This window comes from Emydura macquarii, unplaced genomic scaffold (genome assembly GCF_026122565.2).
Source record: "Emydura macquarii macquarii isolate MOO-44397 ecotype Brisbane River unplaced genomic scaffold, CSIRO-AGI_Emac_v2 contig_629, whole genome shotgun sequence".
NCBI classification, from domain to species: domain Eukaryota; kingdom Metazoa; phylum Chordata; order Testudines; family Chelidae; genus Emydura; species Emydura macquarii.
The window spans coordinates 6,859,061-6,881,291 of NW_027130766.1; the positions used below are offsets into that span (position 1 = coordinate 6,859,061).

The 22,231-nt window shown below is 63.2% G+C and overlaps 1 protein-coding gene across 2 annotated transcripts; it reads right to left on the reverse strand.

The window, feature by feature from the left end:
* Positions 1-595: 595 nt before the first annotated feature.
* On the reverse strand, positions 596-20,839 carry STAC2 (SH3 and cysteine rich domain 2). 2 transcript variants are annotated; one of them, XM_067541206.1, is made up of 11 exons: positions 20,468-20,839; positions 10,328-10,634; positions 9,807-9,904; positions 9,214-9,298; positions 8,677-8,789; positions 8,152-8,224; positions 7,851-7,912; positions 7,373-7,461; positions 6,828-6,879; positions 5,215-5,352; positions 596-3,458 (listed from the first exon to the last, which is right to left on the reverse strand). In XM_067541206.1, exons 1-11 carry the CDS (start codon positions 20,552-20,554, stop codon positions 3,354-3,356), a joined length of 1,209 nt encoding a protein of 402 aa, XP_067397307.1. In that variant the 5' UTR covers positions 20,555-20,839; the 3' UTR covers positions 596-3,353. The 2 variants fall into 2 exon arrangements, with proteins under 2 accessions (XP_067397307.1, XP_067397306.1); XM_067541205.1 differs by having other exon boundaries at positions 8,677-8,792.
* Between the last annotated feature and the right edge of the window lie 1,392 nt (positions 20,840-22,231).

Genomic DNA, 22,231 nt, shown 5'->3' on the forward strand with positions numbered 1-22,231 from the left:
GGACAGAGAAGGGCTGTGACGCTGCAGCCAATGGGAGCAGGCCCAGCAGCCTTCCACTCACGCAACGCTCGCTACCTTGCTCAGACAAAGTCACCCTGCAGCCCTGCCTGTCTGCACCACCCAGGGAAGGGACATGGATGATGGAGTGAGGCACACCCCCCCCCGCCCCAATAAATTACCTTGGACGAAGCCCCAGGTCTGATGCAGGCTGGGCTGGGGGGGGGCTCATGCAGTGTGGCCAGGAGCCAGGTTGCTGCTCCGTGCCCCTGAATCCTGACTGACACCCCCCCCCCCTCCACACTAGCGCAGCCCTGAGCTGGGTGCCCTGCCCCTCAAGCCTGGTTTGAACCACCAGGGGCTCTCCCACCTCTAAAGCTGCGGTGCAGCCGTGAGTTCCCAGGCCCAGTCATTCCCGGCAGCTTGTAGCACAGGACGGGTAAGCAGGCTAGTCTAGCGGCTAGATGGCAGCCAGGCCGCCTGGGTTCTAATCCCAGCGCTAGGAAAAAGCTGGCGGGGGGGCCAATGATTAAAGCAGGAAAATCAGCCTTTCCCCAGGACTAGGAAAGCGTATTGCTCTGTGGTTAGCCTAGGGGACTATAGACCAGGACTCCTGGGGTCTATCCTTGGGCTGACGCGCCTAGGGGAGGAACGCAGCCCTAGTGACTTTTCCCAGCTCTAACGTCCACCCAAGTCCTTCCCATCTCTCCATGCCTCAGTTTCCCCAGCCGGAAGGGAGCTGGAAAAGCACGTGTGCCCTAATGAGGAGAGGGCGTTTGAGGGGCCTCAGGCGAAAGATACCAGAGGAGGGCAGGCAAAGGATGAGCCCCCAGGCCCATGGGCTAATGAAAGGGCAGAGCAGGTTCCCTTGGCAGGGGGCCATTCGCACTGGCACAGAGACAAACCATTTGACGCAGACGTGGAAGCGACAGAATATTTAATGTGGAACTAGGTGGCCAGGCCGGTGGCTGAGCTCTCATGCATTCGCTACGTACGGGTGACACACGGCTGTGTCCAGAACGGCTCTGGACATTATTGCTTAGGTAAGCTGATGTGGGAATGGGGCAGCCTCTCCCCAGACCCCTCTGTCAGGCTGCAGTGATGGTGGGTGGACATGGGTCGAGGGGGCGCTACAGGCCAGTGCCTGCCCCCCCAGGCATGGAGTGATGTCATCTGGATTGCAGCAGGCACTGCTGGGGTTGTTCGGCACAAGCTGACGTGCCAGCAGGGGCGCCGGGTGGACGGGCTGCCCGTCGCCGGTTCACCGAACCCAGCTGTCACTGCTGAGCTGGCCCAGGCTGTTCCAGGGATCCTCCCAGGCCCAGCGCAGCGAGCGATGCTGCAGCTGGGGATTCGATCCTCCCCCCCCCCGGGCGCTGCTCAAAGGCGAGGTGCAAATTGTGGTCGGGGGGGGGAGGCGCCTTTTGGTTCAGGAAACCCAAAGCTGGTGGCAGCCAGGCAGCAAAGGGCATATGGCCTAAGCCAGAACCCAGCTCCAAATCCTGCCCATCCTTCCAGGGAAGCCAGGGGGACACGAGCCCTGCATGTGGGACAGACAGATCTAGGCACCCCAAAACTAAAGGCTCTCCTCTCAACTAAGGGGAGGAACCACTCAGTCTAGGCCCCAGCTGATTATGGGGGACAACAAAGGAGAAGGTAGGAATGGGAGTCAGGGCCCAGGCTGAAAAGCCAGCCCACCCCCCAAATGCCACCGAGAAGAGGACCCCGGCCAGCACCCACCGCTCCCCAACAGTGTCTGAGGACGCTGCCCAGAGAAACTCTGCCCATAGCTGTGATCAGCCAAGGGAAATAGGCCCCCTCAGGTGCAGAGTGGCCCCCCGGCCAGCCTCCTCCTCGTGGAGTGATGGCTGGCTGGCTGGGCTGGGGCCAGGGGCTGCTGACAAGAAGGTGGCCCCTGCATGAGGGTGTTGCAGGACTGACGGCAGGAAGACTGGGGATCTGCCCTTAGTGGGTGCCTGGGAAACCTTCCCTACAATCTAGCCTGGAACAAGCTCTCCCTCTGGCCTCTCTCCTCACCCCCCACCGAACCAAGGCCATGGGGGGTAGGGCGGGGGGCTGCAGAGACTGTGCAGGGGGAGGTCTGCACTAAAGGGGGCATGCAGAGCAGAGAGGGGGGCTGGCATCCTAAAGAACTCGGTCAGGAGAGGGGAAGCAACAGCCACCCCCATCTCTTGTGCTCGCCCCCTCTGAACTCCCAGCGGTAGACCAGCCCGGAGAGCAGCATGGGGCAGCTCAGGGAACCAGCCGCCAAGGGAAGGGATGGCAAACCCCACAGGTGAGAGGGGTGAGGAGCTGGCAATGACCATGTGGGCAGGGAACACCCTGGACGGAGGGCTGGGAACCCCAGGATAATGGGGGCCATGCATCCAGCTGGGAAAGCCTCGTGCTTGGGCGTCTCCCAAAGATTCCTGAGGTTGGATAAACAGGTCCACGGAGGAGCCACCGGTGCCGAAGAAAACCTCCTGGGAGGTGGAGCCTAGTCGCGAGACCCCCACCTTTCCCCCGCAGCTGGTGGCCCAGGTGAGAAAGACGCAGCCCTGCCCATTGCTTTGACATGGACAACTCCGGCCCGTCCGGCCCTGAGTGGTTAAAGGACCAACCTGTGTGGTTGCCAAGAGGCCCCACGATTATACTAACACGCACACGCGCACAGACAGACAGACGCTACACAGACACAGTGCACATGCCCCTCTGAGCCACGAGGCTGGCCGGGCGCCATTAGATTTGCACACATTATACGCATGCGTCACGGCGTGGGCAGCAGAGTCCTCCTGGGAGCCGGGGAGGACGTGAGCTATTGAAGCCCCCTCCCTGCGGCACCTTGGCTGGCTAGATCTGGCGTCCTCCTCCTACTTCTGGCTCATGGCTCAGTCCGACGAGTGCTGCCCACCAGGGAAAAGACAGAGATGGGGTTGGGGCGAAGGGTTAGACGCAGCCGGGAGAATCTCCTGCCGCTTGCTGCGCTGCGGGGCAATTGACACACGTGCTGCTGGGGAATCCGTCCCCCCTGCTACAAAAACAAAGCCAGTGGGGGTAGGATCAGGTAGGCTCAGCCTAGAGAGGAGGGTGGGAATTAACCCCCCCCACACACACTTCTGCCCTCTGCTGGCAAACGAGAGTGCAGAGAGGGCGGCGTTGGTGCCACCTGGGAGCAGTCCCCTTCAGAAGAAACCCCTCTGAGTCCAGTGTGGAAACGGTAACAGCCAAGGTGCTCCTAGCACGGGGAAACGGTGAGGGGCAGGCTAGTGAGTGCTGGGCTGGGACGGGCTACGGAGGCCTCGTCCCCGCGGCCGGGAGAAGGAGGGTTGGACGGCTCGACTGGTCCCTCGCTCCCTTCAGATCTCCGTCAGGGCGTCGGCAGGCACCAGGCCTCGTTTCTTGCCACTGGTCACCTTGATGAAGCCCTCATTCTCCTTGCTCTTCCCCACGCCCACGCAGATCTGAGGGGGAGAGAGAGAGAGAGAGAGACTCGGGCATGACACCAGCGGGACCCAGGCATCCACACAAGCCAGCTGAGAATGGGACAAACTCGACGCCTGGCAGGGCAAGCAGGCTATAGCCTGGTGTGGAGGGAATATGCCAGTGAAGCCATAGGGCTAGATCAGGCATATACACTATTGCTCAGGACCACGCAGTCCCGCCTCCCTATGCCTGATTCAGAGAACAGGCGCGAGCAGCGAGGGCTGGTCCTTAGAGCAAGCTGTAAAGGCAGCTTGCCGCTCGTCGCTCAGTGGGGTGAGCGTTCAGATCCCCGGGGCGGGGGGATAAATGGAGTAACAATACCCAAGGCAGAGGATTAGGGGCCATGTTTTGCTCTTGGTCTGGGTGATGTGAATAGAAGGCACCACAATAGGGCTAATCTGCTAGAAGAAATGCTTTGAACTCGTCAGCTGTTTTTTGAAACCAGCTTTAAATGTCCCCCCTCCCCCCCCCACCCCCGTCTCTCCCTCGCCCACTCCGGCCTGGCAAGACTGACTCATTCAGTAGCAACAACAGAGCAAGCAGGGGGCTGACGCCAGCAAAGAGCTGAGCCCAGGCGAGCTTGTGCTGCCAGAGCCCAGGTCCCTGCTGCCAGCTACAGAGGACCAGCTTCGAAGATGAAGCCAGCAGGGTTGGGGCTGCTGCTCCCAGCGCCGGGCCTGGGCCTGGATCATTCTCAAAGTCCAGCAAACATCCAGCTTTGGGCTCTAGATTAGCCCTTGGGCCTTTGGCACCGGCCAGAGAGAGAAACTGCCCCCAGCCAGCTGCTCCAAATCCCCTTCCCGATTGGCCCCGGCAATGAAGCGAGATCAGGCAGTTTTGCTTTTTGGGCCCGGATCCCCATCTGGGGCAAATCAGCATCGTGCCATTGAACTCAACAGGCCGGGTTCCCGGGGGTGTCAATCGGCATCGATGCATGGAGTCGACAGAGCGTGGGGGGACTGACCCCACCAAAGGATCCAGCCCTAGGCTCCCAGTTTACGTCCGGGTTTTGAGCCCCGTAGGAGGCTCTCTCGGGTTCCAGCTACAGATGGCCCAAGGGACCCTTAGCAGCTAAATTTAACAGCAGGGGCAGCTGAGGCGGCTGAGCTGACAGGAGGGAAGGGGAGGGATCAGGGTTGTGAGGAGGGTCACGGCAGCCTTGAGTGCTTGGACTCCAGCCCCCTGGCAGCCCTCCCTCCAGCGGATGGGCTGGAAAGCTGCCACTCAGATGGACTGTAGCCCAGGGGTTGGTCCGAAGGGCTCGTTCCCCCCATGCGGGCACCTCTAGCACCCGGCGAAATCTCCAGCCCAAACCATCTGAGCCTGCCTGCATCTGAGCTGCAGGGCACAGACCCCGCTGGCTGGGTGTGGTCCCTGCACGGCAGGAGGGTGGGACGGCAGGGACTGGGGAGCGTGTGAAAGTGCAACACACCCTCCTTTGGGGAGGCACAGGGGTGTGCCGTGGCCTGGGGTCAGCCCCACTATCTCCCAGAGAAGAGGCACAGAGCGCTCAGCACAGAGCCCCCCACCACACCCTGCCAGCACAGACCCCCCCATTCTGCTCTGTCCCTCCAGCACAGCCCTCCCTACGTGCCCCCCAGCACAGCCTCTCGGCCCTGCCACCAGCACAGACTGGCCTGCCGGCGCCGAGAGCCCCACGTTCTGCTCCCCAGCCAGGCCAGACCTCCCTTCCCCCACTCTGCCCCCCGGCGCAGACTCCCCCCCCCCCCATACCTGGCTCTCCTTGAGGCTCATCAGTCCCTGCTCCTTGTTGCCATGGAAGGGCCGGCAGCACTTCCAGACGCTCTCGCCCGGACGGACTCGCTGCACGAAGTTGGCTGGGAAGAAGCCCACCCGGTCGCCAGCCTTGCCCTGCAGTGGCAAATCGGGGCCATGAGCTCGACCGGCCGCCAGACCGCGCCTGCCCACCGGCTCCCGGCTCCCGCTGCCCCCGCCAGGCGGAGACCCCTGCGCCGGGCACAGGGCTGACGCCCAGCAAGCTGGTGGCAAAGGTGAGCCCCAAGACGATGGCAGCTTCTGGCTGGGCTGGGCTCGGAGCCGGGAGCTGGAGGCTCTGGGCTCCAGAACCAGGGGGTGGCTGGGTCGGGGCCACCAAGGGGCAGGGCACAAGCCCAGCCCAGTGCCCCCAGCTGGCACAGGCTGGAGGGTGCCGGCTTGAGATCCAAGTCCCAGCCAGGCCCTGCACCCAGCCTCCCAGCTCAGCGACTCCAGGGCCCGTCACCGCCCCTCGCCGCTCCCTCACTCTGGCACGTGGCATCGCCCGGCCACGGGGCCTGTGGCCAGTTTCATTCCAAGGAAGAGGAGCCGGGCGGGGGGGGGGAAAGCTTGTGACTGTGACACACACACACACACACACACACACACAGAGCACTGCTCGACACCCCCCCTTGTGCAGTAAGCTGTTAACGTGTGGGCCACAGGGCCAGCAGCTTGCAAGGAGGAAGGGCAGGGCGCATGTGGAGCCGGAGCGCTCGGCTGAGGCCTGCAGGTGTCCCGCGGGGGACGGTGCAGGGTTTTCCCCCAGCCCAGCCCCGCCCTGCACCCTGATGGCAGGCGGCCAGGGACAGCTGCGCAGCATCGCACCCACGCTCTTGGAGCGGCCACATCACCTGCGGGGGGTCTGTCCCCATGGCAACCGGGAGAGGGAGCCAGATGTGCGCCTGGCTCCGCACGGCCCGTCACCCAGGGGCTGCGGGGGTGCATGTGCGTGGGGCCGGTCGCCTCCCCACCTGCTGCGCGGGCAGGAGGAGGCATCCAGACGTGGCACAGCGGGGGCCCTCGCCAGTCAGGACCCAGCCTTGCCAGGGCGATTTGGGGGGGTCTCCAGTGAAATCCAGGGGCAGTGACCCCAGCCGAGTGCAGGAGGCTACACCAGGGTGAGGGGGTTTAAACCCCGGTTCCCTGTCATGATGTCCTGAGTTAACTCTTCCTCCCACCTGCACCGGCCCGGCTCGATCTGCCCCTCCACCCTCCACCCTATGTTGGGGGGGCGGAGAGAGAGGCTGTTGCAGCCGCCCCCGCACAGGGTGACTGCCGCAGTGTCTCCCGGCTGGCTTGGGCGACAGGTTTATGGCGCCCATTTCTTGCTGCTTCAGCAAACGCGGGAACCCTGCCCCTGCCGTCTGGAAGTTGCTTTCAGTGGGGGGGGGCTTATCTGGGCTATGGGGGGCCCTTTCCTGAATCTCTGGCCTCTTTCTCCGAACCCCGACTCCTTCCCTGCCCAGCCCCCTGCTGTGCCCCAACCCTCTTCAGCTCCCCGACCCGCCCATCCCCTCCTAACCCCCCAAGCCCTGACCCTCACACCCTCCCCACAGGCTCTCACTGACCTTCCACCAGTCTTCATTGGAGTCATCGACCAGCATGATCCTGTCTCCGGGTCTGTGGGGACAGAGACACGGGGGCCCGGTGGGATTAACCTGGGGAGGCGGGTGGGAAATGCCAGCCCTGTATGGCTTCCCCCCCCCGCATCTCTGACAACCGCAGGGCAGCCGGCGGGGAGAAGGCTGCCCCCCTTCTCCTTAGCAGCACCACCCCCAGGGCCGTACTGGGGCTTGGGAGCCAACCTTGCCCAGCATGGGCAACCAGGATGGGTCCCGCTGTGCTGGGCCTGGAGCCAAGACCCTGGGGCATCTGCCTCGCCCCCCACAGCCTGCTCAGCGTCAGTGTGGGGCCCACACCTGCCCACAGCTCCCTCCTGGGGCTGCCCCACAGGGACCCAGGGCAGTCCCCTCCCCCTGGCTCCAGCATGCCTGCCCTGCCCCGTGGGAACCACTGCCTGTGTGCTGGAGCAGGGCAGGGTGGGGCGGAGGAGCCAGGCCGCTGAGCCTCTGACCCCATGCCCATGGCTGCCCCCGAGGGGACGGGCACTTACTGCAAGGGCAGGTCGTTGTGCTCCTGGGGCAGGAACTTGTAGAGAGCCACGTAGGAGTACATGGGGGAGACATCCTTCCGCGAGGCAGCCTGCAGCGACGGAGAGCGAGCCCAGAGTCACAGCTGGCCAGGGGACGGGCCCGAGCTGGACCCACGCTCCCCACTGCCCGTGCCCCAGCCCCTCTGCCCAGAGGAACGGCCATGGTGTCAATCTCCGGGTGCCCCTGCTGCCCTGAGCTGGCTTCTGGGTCCTGGCCATCCCATCCCACCTCCTCCCACTGCCCTGAGCTGGTTCCTATGTCGTCAGAAACCCCCCGGCAGAGATCCCGGAGTGCCCTTGGAGGTGTGGGGGGCGCCAGGTGTCATGGGGCAGTTTGTCCCTCTCCTTCTCCAGGAAGGGCCAGGGAGTGATTCTGGAGGAAGGAGGCCGGGGTTAACTGGGGGGACGGGGATGGGCGTGGACGTGGGGTGCAGCTCACCTGCTGCTCAGGGCTCTTCTCCTCTGAGCCGGCGCCTTCGCCCTCAGGGGCAGCTGCGAACACTGAGAGACGGAGAGAATCAGCCGGGGAGCCCCTGCAACTGTGTCCCGGCCCCCCACCCCGGCCTCCATCCCTCCCTGGCCAGGGCCCTGTGGGAAGCGAGACAGGCAGCGCTCCCTTCCCGGCTGTGACCAGCGTGGGGCGTTGGGGGGCAGGGAGCTCACCCCAGGCTCCCCTCCCAGGGGTGGGGGGAATTAAAGGGACAGCCCCGTCCCTGCCCCATGCCCTTCCCCACGCTTACCGCTGTCACCATGGCTCTCCTCGGCGCTGGGGATGCTGCCATCTGCTTCCTCCCCGGCCTCGTCCTTCTCATTCTGGGGAAGATGGAAACGCCGGGGGTTGGGTGGAGACTGGTTGGACCATTCCAGCATTGCCCCCGCTCCTCCCCAGCGCCAGCTGCACCCGTCCCCCAGGAATCTCCCTCCCCCATCCCGAGTGCCATCGCCTCCCTTCACATCCAGCCGAATGTACGTCCCCAGCATCTCCGGCCAGGCGTTGATGGCCGAGGCGTGCGGCTGGGATTGTGACCCGGGGCTGAGACGGGGACTGGGAGGATCAAGCGGAGCACCTGTCTGCACAGATCGGGGTCGGGAGAGGCTGTGGCACGGGCAGAGGGGGGGTTCTCTGTAGCTCCCAGCTGGTGCTGCCCGGTGTCACCGCACAGGAGGCTCCCCGGAGCCTGGCCCCAGCCATGCACTCCGCCACACGGCTGGGCTCACTCAGTGCCGGCGTCCTGGCCGGGTGCCACGATGCAGGGGGCACGTACCAGGCTCCTGGTGGGTGACTCCGAGGTGCTGCTGAAGCTGGAGCGGTTCAAGTAGGCCAGCGAGGTGCCGTAGCGCAGTGTCTCGTATACGGGATCCACCTTCCCGCTGGGGCCTGCTGAGAAGGGTGGGGGGGAGAGGGGGAAGGGAGGGGAGGCGTAGGTGAGGGATCCTGAGCCAGCCTCTAACCCACCCATGGGCTAGGGGGGCCTTGCACCGGGGGAGGGAGCCACTGCCTAAGGGGGTGAGGATTAATGCATATGGGGTGGGGCTTAATGCATAAGGGGCGGGGCTTACTGCAGATGGATCCCCTAACCCTCTCTACTTGCAAGGACTGTAATCCCCCTCCCTTCCTCCCTAAAGGGGCATCCCTGGGGTCCCCCCCTACTGCTCCAGCAGCACCCACACAGACCCCTCCCAGCGCCAATCACGTTCCCCTGCTGCAGCTGGCATTTGGTATATCCTGATAAAGGGACCCTGAAGGATTCGTATGGCTCAGCGCCCCTCTCCCCGCTACCCCAGTGGGACGGGGGTCTCACCTGCAGGGGGCGACTCCTTGGAGCTGCCCTGCTGATGTTCATGCACCAGGAGGGGGGAGCTGAAGTTGCGCCGGAAGGAGGTCGCCTGGCAGGAGAGGCAGGAAAGAGGGAGAGAAATGGAACAGTGACTGAGGTGGAGGACAAGCCCCTCGGTCTGCATGCTGCCCCCTAATCATGGGGTCCAGCAGGGCCCCCACCCACCCTCCCACCCCACTGCTGTGGTAGCCAAGACTCAGAGGCACCTCCAGACCAGACGCTCACCGAGGGGGGCCATGCAGATACAACCAGCCGCATGGAGGTGACGGCAGGACTAGAACGCAGGACTTTGGCTTTCCCGGCAAAAAGTCTCACCCAGCTGAGCCGCTGACGCACCTCCCCCCCCCACAAGGGTGCTGCCAGCAGGGGGTGGTAGCGCTCCAGGTCAGTAGAGGGCTGGGGACAGGGGGAACAGAGGGGGGGCAGAGTGTGCGCATGGGCACGTGTGTGAAATTCCAGCTAGCAGAGGGCAGTGGTGTGCACACACCCATCCTCCTGCCAGGGAACGGGGCACGGGTGATGGGCCCCCCCAGGGACCAGCTTGATGGGCCCCTTACCGTCTTGCCGGGGCACTGCTGGTGCGAGACCTCTTCTGAGCACCACAGGTGCACGCTAACCTTGCACGTTTTACACCGCAGGCCTTGCTTCGAATTGCCTGCAATACACCAAGCGTGGGGCGGCTGAGAGAGGCCCCAGCCCAACAGTGGAGATGGGGGTGGGGGAAGGGTATAGACAATTCCCCAGAGGGTCTCACGGTGGGAGGGGGACCAGAGCCAGACCTTGGTGCAAGACCCGGTCTGGATTCGAGGGCAGGATTCGAGTCCGTGATGTTTTCCTGCGTGCATGGGATGGGCGGCGGGGGGGGTGTGTGTGTGTCAGAGACAGCCCCCACCCAGAGGGGACCCTCCATGCAAGATCAAGGAGGGAGAGGAATGAAGCCCAGGGCTGGGATGGAGGGGCATTGGCAGAGGTGGTGGTGGGCAACCCAGGACCGGAGTAGCAGAGCGACCCTCCCTTAGCTCCCCTCCCTTGGGAACGAGGCGCCAGGGGGACGGGGCACCCACCTCGCAGCACCCACCTACGATCAGCTGGTGGCACATCTCGCACGGGCTGTGCTTCTTGAAGATGTACTCCTGGAAGCTGTGCGTCCGCATGGGCTTGAGGGGCGCCAGGGCCCGGTGGCAGGCGCTGGGCGAGTGCTCGGCCCGGGGCAGGACAGGCTCGGTGGGCACCGGCGGGGGAGACGGGGGCGGCATGGGCGTTGGAGGGGTCAGCAGCACCTCGCAGGGGAATTTGAGCTCGCTGTTGGATCGCAGGAAGAAGTTCTCCATGCTCTTGCTGCGCAGGATGGTCTTGAGGGACAGCGAGCGTTTGAACTTCTGCATCTGGGAGGGGGAGCAGAGCAGAGATCTGGGGGTGTCACGGAGGGGGGAGCCGGGACAGGGCCCAGGGCTCTGCCCACCAGCCCCAACCCCACCCTCAACCCCTGGCCTCCCTGAAGACAGAGGTGGGTGAAGACCGATCTGGAGTCATCCTGGGCCCATCCCTCCCATTTCTTCCCCTCTCCATCCAGCACGGCGTCATTCCCCATCTGACAGCAGGGGGCCGCAGCGAGGTCGAGGGGGGTGTCTCGGCCCCATCCCAGCACCCCCCAGCATCACAGCCCCTCGTTGGCTGGGGACCAAACGGGCCATGGAGGCCAAGTTCCCCTCTCATCCTGGGGGACCCTTTGTGCTGAGGCACATAGATGGGGTGGGGTGAGATGTGCCAGCCCCAGGCACTGTGCAGTGGAGACCCCCAGGGCTGCATCGAGTCATGTCCGCCCCACATCTCCCCCCAGCATTAATGAAGCAGGAGGCTCATGGGTGCTGAGCCAATAAATCCGAGGGAGGGGTGCCTGCCCCAAGCCAGGGCTCTGAATCCTGCTCTCCGGCCCGGGACCCCCTCCGCAAGCCTCCGCTGGTCAAAACCAGCATCTGGGTTTGAAGACGCTTTCGTCTAATCTGTTAATCCCCCTCCCGCAGCGCCAGCGCCAGGGCAGGAGGTGGAGGAGCAAAATAAACCCAACGTGGGGATGTTGGGGAAGCATTAATTATATCCCCTTGATGGGTCCTACCTCCCCTGCTTGCTTCCCCCCCCCATCTCATCACCCCCCATCCCTGCTCTCCTCACCCCTGTTTGTGAGGTACAGCCAGATCTACATGTGCAATCTGGGGGTGCAGGGACACCCCCCGGCAGGGGCTGGGACGCCCGCCTCTCTGGGGGCTGAGGCAGGCACAGGCAGAGCCAGGATCCAGCCCTGAACCTTTAGGAGAGCAGCTATACTTGCCAGGGACAAGGCCAGCCCAGTGACAGCCCCACCCCCACCCATAGCTCCGCCCCAAATCCCATAGCCACACCTCCATCCCTTCCACTGGCTCCTCACTTCTTCATCTCCACCAAGGGTTAAAAACCTTCGGGATAAGGCTAGAGCACTAATATTTTTATCTGATCGCTCCACCCCACCCCTTAGCCACACCCACTTCACATGGCCACACCCCCACCCTTAGCCACACCCACATGCCATTCATTGACTCCTCCCTTTCCCCAAACCCTGTCCCACCACATCTCGGGGTGCAGGATCTCCCCAGCCCAGTGGCTGCTCTTCCCGGCTTGCCACAGTGACACAGGCCCCGAGTCTCCTGTGGCCCCCCCCCAGCATGGCTTCCCTGGAGGCTGCTCCGGCGCAGGGAAAGGGCACACGTGGTGGGCTGAGAGCTGCACGTGGGGTCCCCAGCCCATCCCCCTCAGCCACAAGGCCAGCCGGCCGGCTGGGATAATAAATCAGGAGAGACACCAACAACAAGGCGATTAGCCATGGACGGGGCCTGACATGCACACAGAGCCTGGGGCCGCCGGCCTCGGCCCCAGCTCCGGCGCTAATCGCCTGGAAGCCTGGTGGGAATCCAGCTGTTGCAGCGCCGGCTGAGCCCTGGCACCATGCCAGGGCCCTGTCTGCATAGGGATGAGGGACGCCGTGGAGATCACCTGCCCACCCGCATGATGGGACCAGGGTGCAGGCGGCCAGCGAGGGGTGGCGTTGTGGTTAAGGTGCAGGACCGGGTGGCAGGACTCCTGGGTTCCAACCCCAGCAGTGCTGGAGCCCACGGAACAGCTGGCGTGAAGAGCACACACACTAGCCCCCCGGGACCGCCTCGCCCTGTCTTACTAGCCCCCCAGGACCGCCTCGCCCCGTCTTGCTTTCCACAGCTGCACTGTGGGGTGGCAGCACCAACTTCTCAGGCTAACCTTGCCTGTGGCTGTTAAGTGCTTTTAACCCACCCCCAGGCAGGCACCCCATGGGGCATTGTCACCATCAGCACGGATCTGGGTCGTGCTGTTGCCTGGCTGGGTGTCAGCAGTGGGGGGGACCCCTCCATGAGCCAAGCCTTGCACCATTTGAACTAGGGGTGAATCCCCATGAGCTGCTGCCGGTACGGGGCTCATGACACACAGCTGAGCAGTGCTGATCCTGTCAGGCAGGAGGCACTGAGGGCACAGACACAGCTGCCAGCTGATTACAATAGAAAGGGCCTTTCCTTTCCCGCTACCCCATGGTAACAAGCCAAGACCCAGCCTCGCAGCTAAAACAAGGGCAGCACAAGAGAGCCACTCACTGGGGTCAACGTTTCAACCCAGCTTCGAATGAGCCTGGCACCCCGGCATGGCTTAGCCCAGGAACCAGATTCATCCCTCCACTGCCCAGAGCAGTATCGTGGCCTCCATTTAGTCCAGGTCTGGCACAAAGGGCCAGCTTCCAGGGAGCTGCCCCCCTTCCCGGGGACCCCCGCCCCTCCAGAGCTGCCGTGCCACCAGCACGCACCTCCCTGCCGGGAGAGTCTTCCACGCCAGCACGTGGCACCTGAGGGTGACGTCTCGTCCACCCGACCCGCTCTCCCCCAGCCTAGGACAGAGCTCCTCTGCCAGCCAGCCGTCCCTTATGCTGGTAGTCATGCCCCCCCCCCCCCACCCCGACAGCCCTCACAGCTCCGCAGCCCTGGGGTCCATCCCTGGCATGGCTCACAGGGTGAGAGATTCAGGGATGCCGGGGGACAGATGGACAGACGGGGACACCTCTCCCTGCAGGGCAATGTGCTGTGGGGACCGATCAGGAGCTGGCGAAGCCCGAGTCTGAGGAAGCGCGAGACGCTCACAGGCCGTGGCAGGGAGGAGGAGGAGGGGGGACGCAAGAAGCCTCCCCAGCTCTCGCTTTTCTCTCTCAGCCGCTCCGAGCTGCCCGCGCTGCTGCTGTAAAGCCCGCTGTTCTTTGACACCCAGCCCCACCCCGAGGTCTATTTTTAACCTGCCCTAGATGTGCCTGCACCGCGCGGAGTGGTTCACAGACGGGAGGAGCCCCGCGCTCTGCTTCCTCCATCCCCTCCCCATCACCTCAGCCCTCTGGGGATGCCACAGCCCCGCACACCTGGCACAACTCCCCTGCACCTGGCCCTGGCCGGGCTGAGCCCCGGGCCTTGGTGCATGATGCGCCCGTGCGTGGGCTGGGGGAGCGGGTGTGCTACGCTGGAGGGAGGGGCAGACACTCCACCCCGCCACTAGAGGGGGGCAATGAGCCCTGATATATCAGTGCACCTCATCAAAGTTGCTCTGGGGTGGGGCCGATGCTCCCCCAAGGATTGGGGGTGTGTGAGGGGAACGCCCTCCCCTCCAGAGACTCGCTGTCACCTCGCCCAACCCACAGTTCTTTCGGACAGCCCCACTGACGCCCGTGAGACTAGAACCTGCGGCCCCTGGAACTGAAGGAGGAGCCCATTGGGCTGGGAGGAAGTAGGCCTTGGCTGGTGTGGTTGGGCAGGCAGCAGAGGGAGACGGGGAGCTGCCCCAGTCCAGCCAGCACTGCCTGATGTTGAGGTATTAAGGGGATTCCTGACTTCCCGAGCGGGCGGCGGAGGCAGGAGAACAGCTGTTAATCCTGAAAAGACCTTAACGGCAGCCCTCAGCGGCCGACTGTGTCTCCAGGGTGCTCGGCTCATTGTGGCATCACGTCCGTCCCCCCACCACGGAGTTCCTCCCGCTGAGCGCAGGGCGACCCGGGGCAGCCCTCCATGCGTGCTACCTCCGCTCCGCTCAGGGGAGGACGCCTCCCCCATGTGCCAGCGCTCAGAACCAGAGCCCCCCATTGGGCATCGTGGACCAGAGAGGGTGAACGGGTCCATCCCGGGACAGAGCCACCCACTGCAGGGCAGGGGCAGCTGGCAGCAGTGGGGGAGGGCGGCACCTGGTGCTGGAAGGATCGAGGTGGGGGAGAAAGAAAGAACATTGAGTGCCTGATAGCCTCCAGCCGCTGAGCTTTGCTGTCAAGTTTGATCTGGATCAGAGCCAGCCCCAAGAACGTTCCAATCCTGGCCCACAGAAAGCCCCAGGGAATCCTGAGGCTGAACCACTGGCAGGCCCCGAGAGGCCCATCCTGGCGCTGCTCTTCCTTAGCCTCAGTCTCCTCCTTCCCCCCCCAGCCTGCCGGGATCCCAGGAGCCTTCTGCCACTGCACCCCCCATCCCGGGACAGGGCTCTGTCAATATCATCTTCCCTCTATCCCCCCACGGGGTCCCTCCCACCCCCCGCCCCGGGGGCCCAGAGCTGCCCCGCCGAGAACTGCTCCAGAGGCAGCTGAGGGAATGTGCAGGCATCATTCTCCAGACGCAGGCCGCTCAGCCCTTTCCCCGAAACGGATCCTGCAGCTGGGAACCATGCCCGCGCCGGGGGATTGGACCCGGGACCCTCAGGGCACAGACCCACCGCTCCAAGGAAGCAGTAACTACAAGGGGAGGCAGTCACATGCATTGAGGTGCAGACCCCACTCCCAGGAGGGGGGACATGGGCAGGGATTTTGCCAAGGGGCGCCCGTTGCTCTGCAGAGCACAGGGCCAGTCAGAGCCATCCGGCTGGCACAGGGGAGCAGGTTGGGCTCAGCTCGGCTGACCAAATCTGTGCCAGGCTCTCCCCTCCAGCTGCCCCTCTGTGGGGCGCTGGGTGCTGCCCCAACACTGCCCTGGGCCTGGCAGCTGAACAGCCAAGTGTGGTTTTAGGCCAGGTCTACACTAAAGTTAGGTCGACCCAGCTAAGTTGCTCAGGGGTGTGAAAAATCCCCCCTCCCCACCAAACAGCAGAGTAGTGAAGCTGATCTAACTGTAGGGCAGACAGCACTAAGCTGACGGAATAATTCTTCCTGCCACCTTGCGGGGAGGTGGATTCACACGGCAATGGGAGACCCCTCCCGGCAGAGGCCGTGTCTACACTGAAGCGCTGCCAAGTCTCCAAAGCACAAGTGGATATTCGGATTGAAATCCCCCCTCATCACTGGGCCTTCTTGCTTCCCGGGCCCAATTCCCCATTGCCCAGAGCTCGATTCCCCACCCTGACCCCTGGGTCCCGCTTCACCTCTTCACATGGCCACACGGTCCCCCTCTCCCAACACCAGCACAGAGCAAGCAGCAAAAGAACCCACCACCAGCTCCGCCTGGCAGCGTTTTGCATCCGCTCTATGCCATGCCCTCGGGAGCTGCCGGGTGGCAGGGAATCGGGCCCATCGATTCCCCAGACATGAGCTCAGGCTGCTCCGAAGGCTGTCCAAGATGCCTACGTGCACAGCCGTCTCTGCTCCGAAGCGGATCCGGGAAAGGAGCGGGGGTGGGGGGCCCTGCCCAGCCGCTGAGGGCATGGGCCAATCTTTACAAGCCAGCGGAGAGGTTTTTAACTGGAGGATGAATTAGAGTGGCAGGAAAGTTTATGAGGCGGATCCAACCCACTTTCCCTGCAGAGGGATAAGCTACAGAAATCTCCCCCAGCTGCCCTACAGGCCATACCCTGCTCTTATCTGCTTCTTCTGCAGCGGCTTGGAAGCCTCCCCCAGAGGGAACTGGGATCTTCACCCCCAGGAGGGACGTGGCTGGGTGCCTGGGGAAATAAAGGTCTTAAAAGGGGAAGACCAGCAGGGCAGAGATCACAGGACCCATCAGCGATTGTGTGAGCTGATTAGCAGTCTGGATGTGTCGGGGGGCTCCTGGTGGCGGGGGCAGCCGCATGGCAGGGCTTGTTTGAAACTCAAGCCAGGGCCCACGGGCTGCGGTGGGATCTGGGAGACTCAAGAAGGCGGCAGGGCCCTCATGTCAATGCAGAGCTGGGCTTGTCAGCGTCACACCCCGAGATTTCAGCCCCTTAGGGGGACGCACAGCTGGCGAGATCCTGCCACCTGCCCTGTGGGGATGTGGGGCTGGAATTTCAAGTCCCAATGAGCTGGGTCCCGTGGGCTCAGCATGGCAACTGGCCCTTTTGGGGAAGGGGGGTTAAAAGCAGCAGAGCCCAGCAGGGCACTGGGCGTCTGTGCTGGGGCCACCTGCCAGGAGGGGGCAGAAGGGAGGGGCTGCCACTAACCAGCCCCACAGACCCATCCCCTAACTGGCCTCCGGATCCCTGGATCCTCTTCCCAGTCACCCTCCTTTGGGGACACTCTGCTCCCACTTACATCAGGGTCCAAAAGGGGGCAGGGGTTACTCTGGATTTACATCGGGGGCCTTCTTCCTGCCAGCCTCCCGCCCCAATGGGTCCCTTGATCCTCCTACCCCCACCATCTCCGCTGGGGAAGGGCCGGGCAGAGTCAATGGGAGTTCTGCCAGATCGTGGACTGTGGGGTCGGCTCCCTGGGCTTCCCACGGCTGCACTGAGCCAGGCTCCACCAGATCGTCCCTTAGCATTGTCCCCCCCCACACCCCCATTCCCTGCCATATGCACAGTGGAGCCCCTCAGGCCACCCCAAAACTGATCCCCCCAGGGCAGTTCCCCCGTGCTGTTCACCATTTGAATCCAGGCAAAGTCAGGGGTGTGTGTGTGTTTATACAGCACTGATCCAGCATTTATTTGGGGTCCCCTGCTATGCTCTGGGGCGACCTCACCCCCACCCCACGGAGTATTGCTGCAGTAACCACATGTGCTGGGATTCTGCACCCAAGCCCCCTTCCCTTCCCCTGCCCCTGCCCCCCCCCGCGGCTCTGAGCCCCACACGCCCTGTTCCCAGGAGAGAGTCTGAAAGGTTCTAATTTAGAGCGCAGCCGACGCGGGAATTAAGGCTGATTGGAGGCACGAGGGGGCTGAGGCGGATCCCAGCCCTTTCCAGCACAATGCCAGCCCGCCCTGGCGCAGACACCGAGGGGGTGGAGGGTGGCAAGGAGAGGATAATAACCGCAGGGTGGGGAACCATCTGATGGGGCATGACCCCTGAGGCCCCATACAGCGTGGGGAAAGGGCCGGTGGGTCCCTGCGGCTGGGCGGGTGCGGGAGGTGGGCACAAAGTACAGACACAGCCAGGTGCCTGGAGAATGCAGAATAAAGGAGCCTGTCCCAGCACATTTCATCCTCCCCCCGCTTGCGCACCATGGCCACTGCGCTGGGATCATCAACCCTTTGGTGTCTGTCCCTGCCTGGGGGTGGGAGAAATCCCTCCACCCTGCCCTTCAAGGCCTAGACGTAGGGGCCGTCGGGCGTGGTAGCCTCCGATCAGATACCAGGCTGGCTGAGGTGGTATAAACGCCTCTGCCCTTCCCAGGTGTCTAAAAAGGGTTGTCCCCGGCTCAAAGGGATGGCGGGGGGGGCGGGGGGGCGGGGGAGTTCTGGAGATGGGAGCAGATGGAAGCATTGGCTTAGATGGAGAGAGCAGAGACAGCGCCCTGAGGGGAATCGCCTCTCCAGAGCCCTCTGTGGATGCCCAGATCGCTCCGTCAGCAGGTGGATTCACACGGTTCCCCTGCAGAAACCCCCCGAGAGCCACCATCTGCCTCTGCTCGTCACACCCGGGCGGCACCACCGGCATTTTACTGCAGCCAGCCCCCAGACACCCCAGTTCAGTCCCTGCTGGGATTAAGAACATGCTCAGAGCTTGTTGCAGCCAACACACACATCACGCGGGGAACGCTCCTGCTGCCCAAGGGCTCAGAGGTTGCCCAGCCCACCCCTCTCCCCACATCACTCTGCCCTAACCCCACCTGGCTCGTTGCATTCCCCGGCCCCAAAGCCCTCTCCTTCCGCCTCGTCCTGGGATCAAGGCACCCTTGCAAAGCTGCCCTCTAGACCTCCCCTTGGTCACTATCTTCCTTCACAGCACAGAGCAGTCTAGCGCCCGCAGCCGAGGTCAGGGCCCCCTGTGCCAGGCGCTGCCAGACATGGAGCGGAGAGACAGTCCCTGGCCCGAAGCGCTCACAGCCTGAATAGAGGAGGTGGGGAAAGAAGGGAAACTGAGGCATAGGGAGGGGAAATGACTTGCCTGAGGTCACCCAGCAAGGCAGTGGCAGAGCTGGCAATTGAACCCAGGACTGCTATTGCGTAGCACAAATACGTTTGCAAGGAGATGCATCCTTAAGTCAAGTTTGGCTTTCAAACGCAGTTCCCCACTGGAGTTTTAACACTCGGCAGGCAGCCCCCCAGACCAGTGCTCTAGAATCCACCTGCCCCATCCAAAAGATGTGGTCAGCTCTGCAGTGTCTGATCTCTTCACCACCCCTCATTTTGCTGTGTTGAGAGAGGAAAATTATGCTCCAGAGTCTGTCCCCCCCTCTCCCCTCCAAATCCACTGCCCCTGGAATGCACGCCCAGCCCCCTTACGAGTCACAGACACATGTGATCCATTTTACTCCTACATTCCAGATCCCGAACCTGCAGAGTGGAGCAAAAACACACTCCAGCAATTGCATGACACACCAAAGCCACTGACAGCATCCCTTGCAAAGGGGAAACAGGGCCCACTTCAGTTCGCATTTACACTTGTGTAAAACCAGTGTCACTCCACTGGCATCACCAAAGTTACTCCAGATTTATACCAGTGCAAGAGCAAAATAAACAAATCACACCCATCAACTTTTTTCCATTATAATCCTCTGCTCCTTCCAGGATGGCACCCCTTGCCAAGGGTCACTGGAAAATCTACACCCCCTTTTTTCCTCTCCAGCCCAGACATAAGCCCTAAAGGCCAACTCACCATTACTGTACTCCAGTATTCTGAGGGGGAACTCCACTAACTCCAGCCAGTGATGTGTGTAAAACTGGGGTAGCACAAAGAGAATCAGACTGGGAGTCTGGAAGCACGCTTTGTGCTCCAGGTCTCGCTGGCTCTGTTGTGTTTTCAGAGCGCTGGAACTGATTTGTTTCAAGCCTGAGGTTGTGAACACAAAAAACCATGTCTAAATCTGCCACTGAATTCATCATCTTTTCTTTTTTTTTCCCATACATTCCCCCCAACAGCGTCGCAGTCCGATCCCGAGTGGAAGAAGGTGCTTTCGCCTCTCTGCTCCGGCTGCTAAAAATGCAAAGAAGATGCCAACCAAGCCTGCAATTAAGCTAGCGGGAGAATGTCACATCACTGCAGAGCTACACACGGAGCCGAGCAGCCTCTTCCCAGACCCGGGCAGCATTCCCACGCTAAGCCCCCCAGCCCCACATGTGTGGCGGCAGCTTCCTTGCCACACGAGACCCCCCCCAATCCATGCACCGCCCACGTTTTATCCAGCGGAAATCAGAGACACAGAAATATCGGCGGAGTCCCAGCTGCTTTCTTTTTAAATCCCATTCGCCTTGTCAGTGGCTGAGGTCAGGAGATGCTCGATGCACCGGCAGGTCTCACAACCCAGTTGTGTTTAAAGCAAAACAATCCCCCTCTCCACACACACACACACACACACACACTGGAGAGTTTAAACCATCACATTATGCAGCACAAGCACATGAGTGGGGTGGGGGTGGGGGGCACAGGTCTCTGCCAGCCCCTCCTTGGCCTGGATCTGGCCCCCACCCGGGTTTTAGCTCGATTCAGAGGTCGTGGACAGGGACAGCCGGCGGGTCTGACTGCACAGAGACGGGCTAGCGCCCATGGGCGCGGAGTGGAGATCGCAATGGGGCAGGGCGGAGGTGGTCGCAATGGGGCAGGGCGGAGGTGGTCGCAATGGGGCAGGGCGCAGGTTGCAATGGGGCAGGGCGGAGATGGTCGCAATGGGGCAGGGCGGCTGACACAGGACAGCAGCTGGAGCATGGCTTGGAAATCCAGCGGGGGGGGTGTGTGAAGTCCTTCGGGCCCCCCCCCGGTGCAGCCCGGTCTGTAGCGATGAGATGGGGGGTGGGGGGGCGGCGCTCGGGCAGGTGTCCCCACGGCCGGGCCCGGGGCAGCGGGGTCGGACGTTACCTTGGTTTCCTGCAGCTGGGCGAGGCCGGCGGGGGGCTCCTGCGGGCCCGGGCTCTGGGGCTCGTTCTCCTCCGTCAGCTCCGTCATGCTGCCGGTGCAAATAGGTCAGATGCGGCGGGGGGGGGGGACGGGGGGACGGGAGAGATTCTCCCCCCGCGCGGCTCTGGTTTCCCTTTAGACTCCAGACAAGACACCAGGCCCCGGGTGCTGGGGGGGGGACGGCCCGGGGCTCCCCCCTCTTCACACTTGGAAGGAAAACTTCTCGCTCGCCACTTCCATTAATTGCAACCGACTCAATCCGGATTCTTCCCCCCCCCCGATGTGGAGCAAACCCGGCGCCGGGCCGGTCCTTTGCTCTCCAGGAGCCCGTTGGGGGCCGGCTGCAAAGGGGCCCCCCCAGCTCGGAGCGGCGGCTGCACGCGCACTGCGCGCCGCGCTTCGCCCAACTTTGATTTAGGGACGGCCGCGCAGCGCCGAGCTCCGCCCCCTTCCCGCTCCGGGGTCATTAACCCCGCTCGCTCGGGGGCTATGCAAATCCGCCGCCTGCCCATTGGCTCCCGAGAAGGGGGGGGCGGAGCTGCCGCGCTGCTCCCCACAGATGGGCGGGGGGCGCCCCACACTGAGCAGTTGGTCCTGCCCCCCCTGGGAGCAAGGGGGCGGGTGGGAGGCAGCTCGGGGCAGGTTCAAGGCAGGCCTGAGGGGGTCAGTGTCTTCTGGGGCATCAGGCGGCTTTTCAGGGGGGGCACCCTGGGGTCTAGGGCAGCACCCCACCGCCCCTCAGCTGCCAGGCGCTGGCATCCCCCGCCAGCCTGGCCCTGCTGGAACCCGCCAGCCAGGCACAGCGGGACAGTGCAAGGGCTGCCCCCCGGGAGCCTTCATCTTGGATGGATTTTTTTTGGGGGGGTAGGTGGAAGCATCTCCCCCTTTTAAGGTGGAATTTGCCCGCCAGCGAGATCTAAAGTCCCCCTCCGGGTGGGTGGGTTTCCTTCAGCCCCCTTGGGAGCTCCGCAAACGTTGCCTCAGCCCCGCTCCCCACTGCTGTCACCTTTACCCCCCCACCCCGCGCCCCACTCTCCAGGCCTCTCCGCCGGGCGCCAGCCCCCCTCCCCGACGCCAGCCTGCTGCTGGGCCCAGCTTCCCGGCACCTGCTCCGGCACGGGAAGCTGCTGCACCGCTTGTGGCCAACCATCCGCTCACCGGCAGGTTCTCAGCGGCCGTGTGCGGCTGCAGCTGCTGGGATTGATGGGGGGACGGGCAGTAAGTAGGGCGCTGCGGTGCCGAGCGCCAGGCGGCCCAGCACTTCCCCCACGATAGCAGCTTCTCCTGGCCTTGTGCCTACTCGGCTACCCACCATCTTTACTCATGCATGAGCCACCGAGCATGTCTCAGCATATTAACTTTGCCAGACATGCCTTGCTCGCTGAAGCCGGCCCCGCTTGTCTTTTGCTGGTTTGCCCTTCATGCAACACCCCAGAGAGCTTCCTTCCCTGATCCTGGCACTCTGCGAGGGTGGCACCCCTGTTACCAGAATTCGCGAGGCCACAGGCTGAAATATTGTAGCTGGGTTTTGAAGACAAGAGGGTGGCCTGGCTCGTTTTGTGATGGGTGATGAGAAAGGCTGAGCTGGGGCAGGGGGATCAGAACTCAGGCATGAGCTGACCAGCTCTGGGCAATTCCCATCACCGGGACTTTTGGGGAAGCCAGGATCTGCTCAGCAGTGGATGGATGTGACCTTCCCGGCTGAAAGCCTGAACAGGTGCAAAC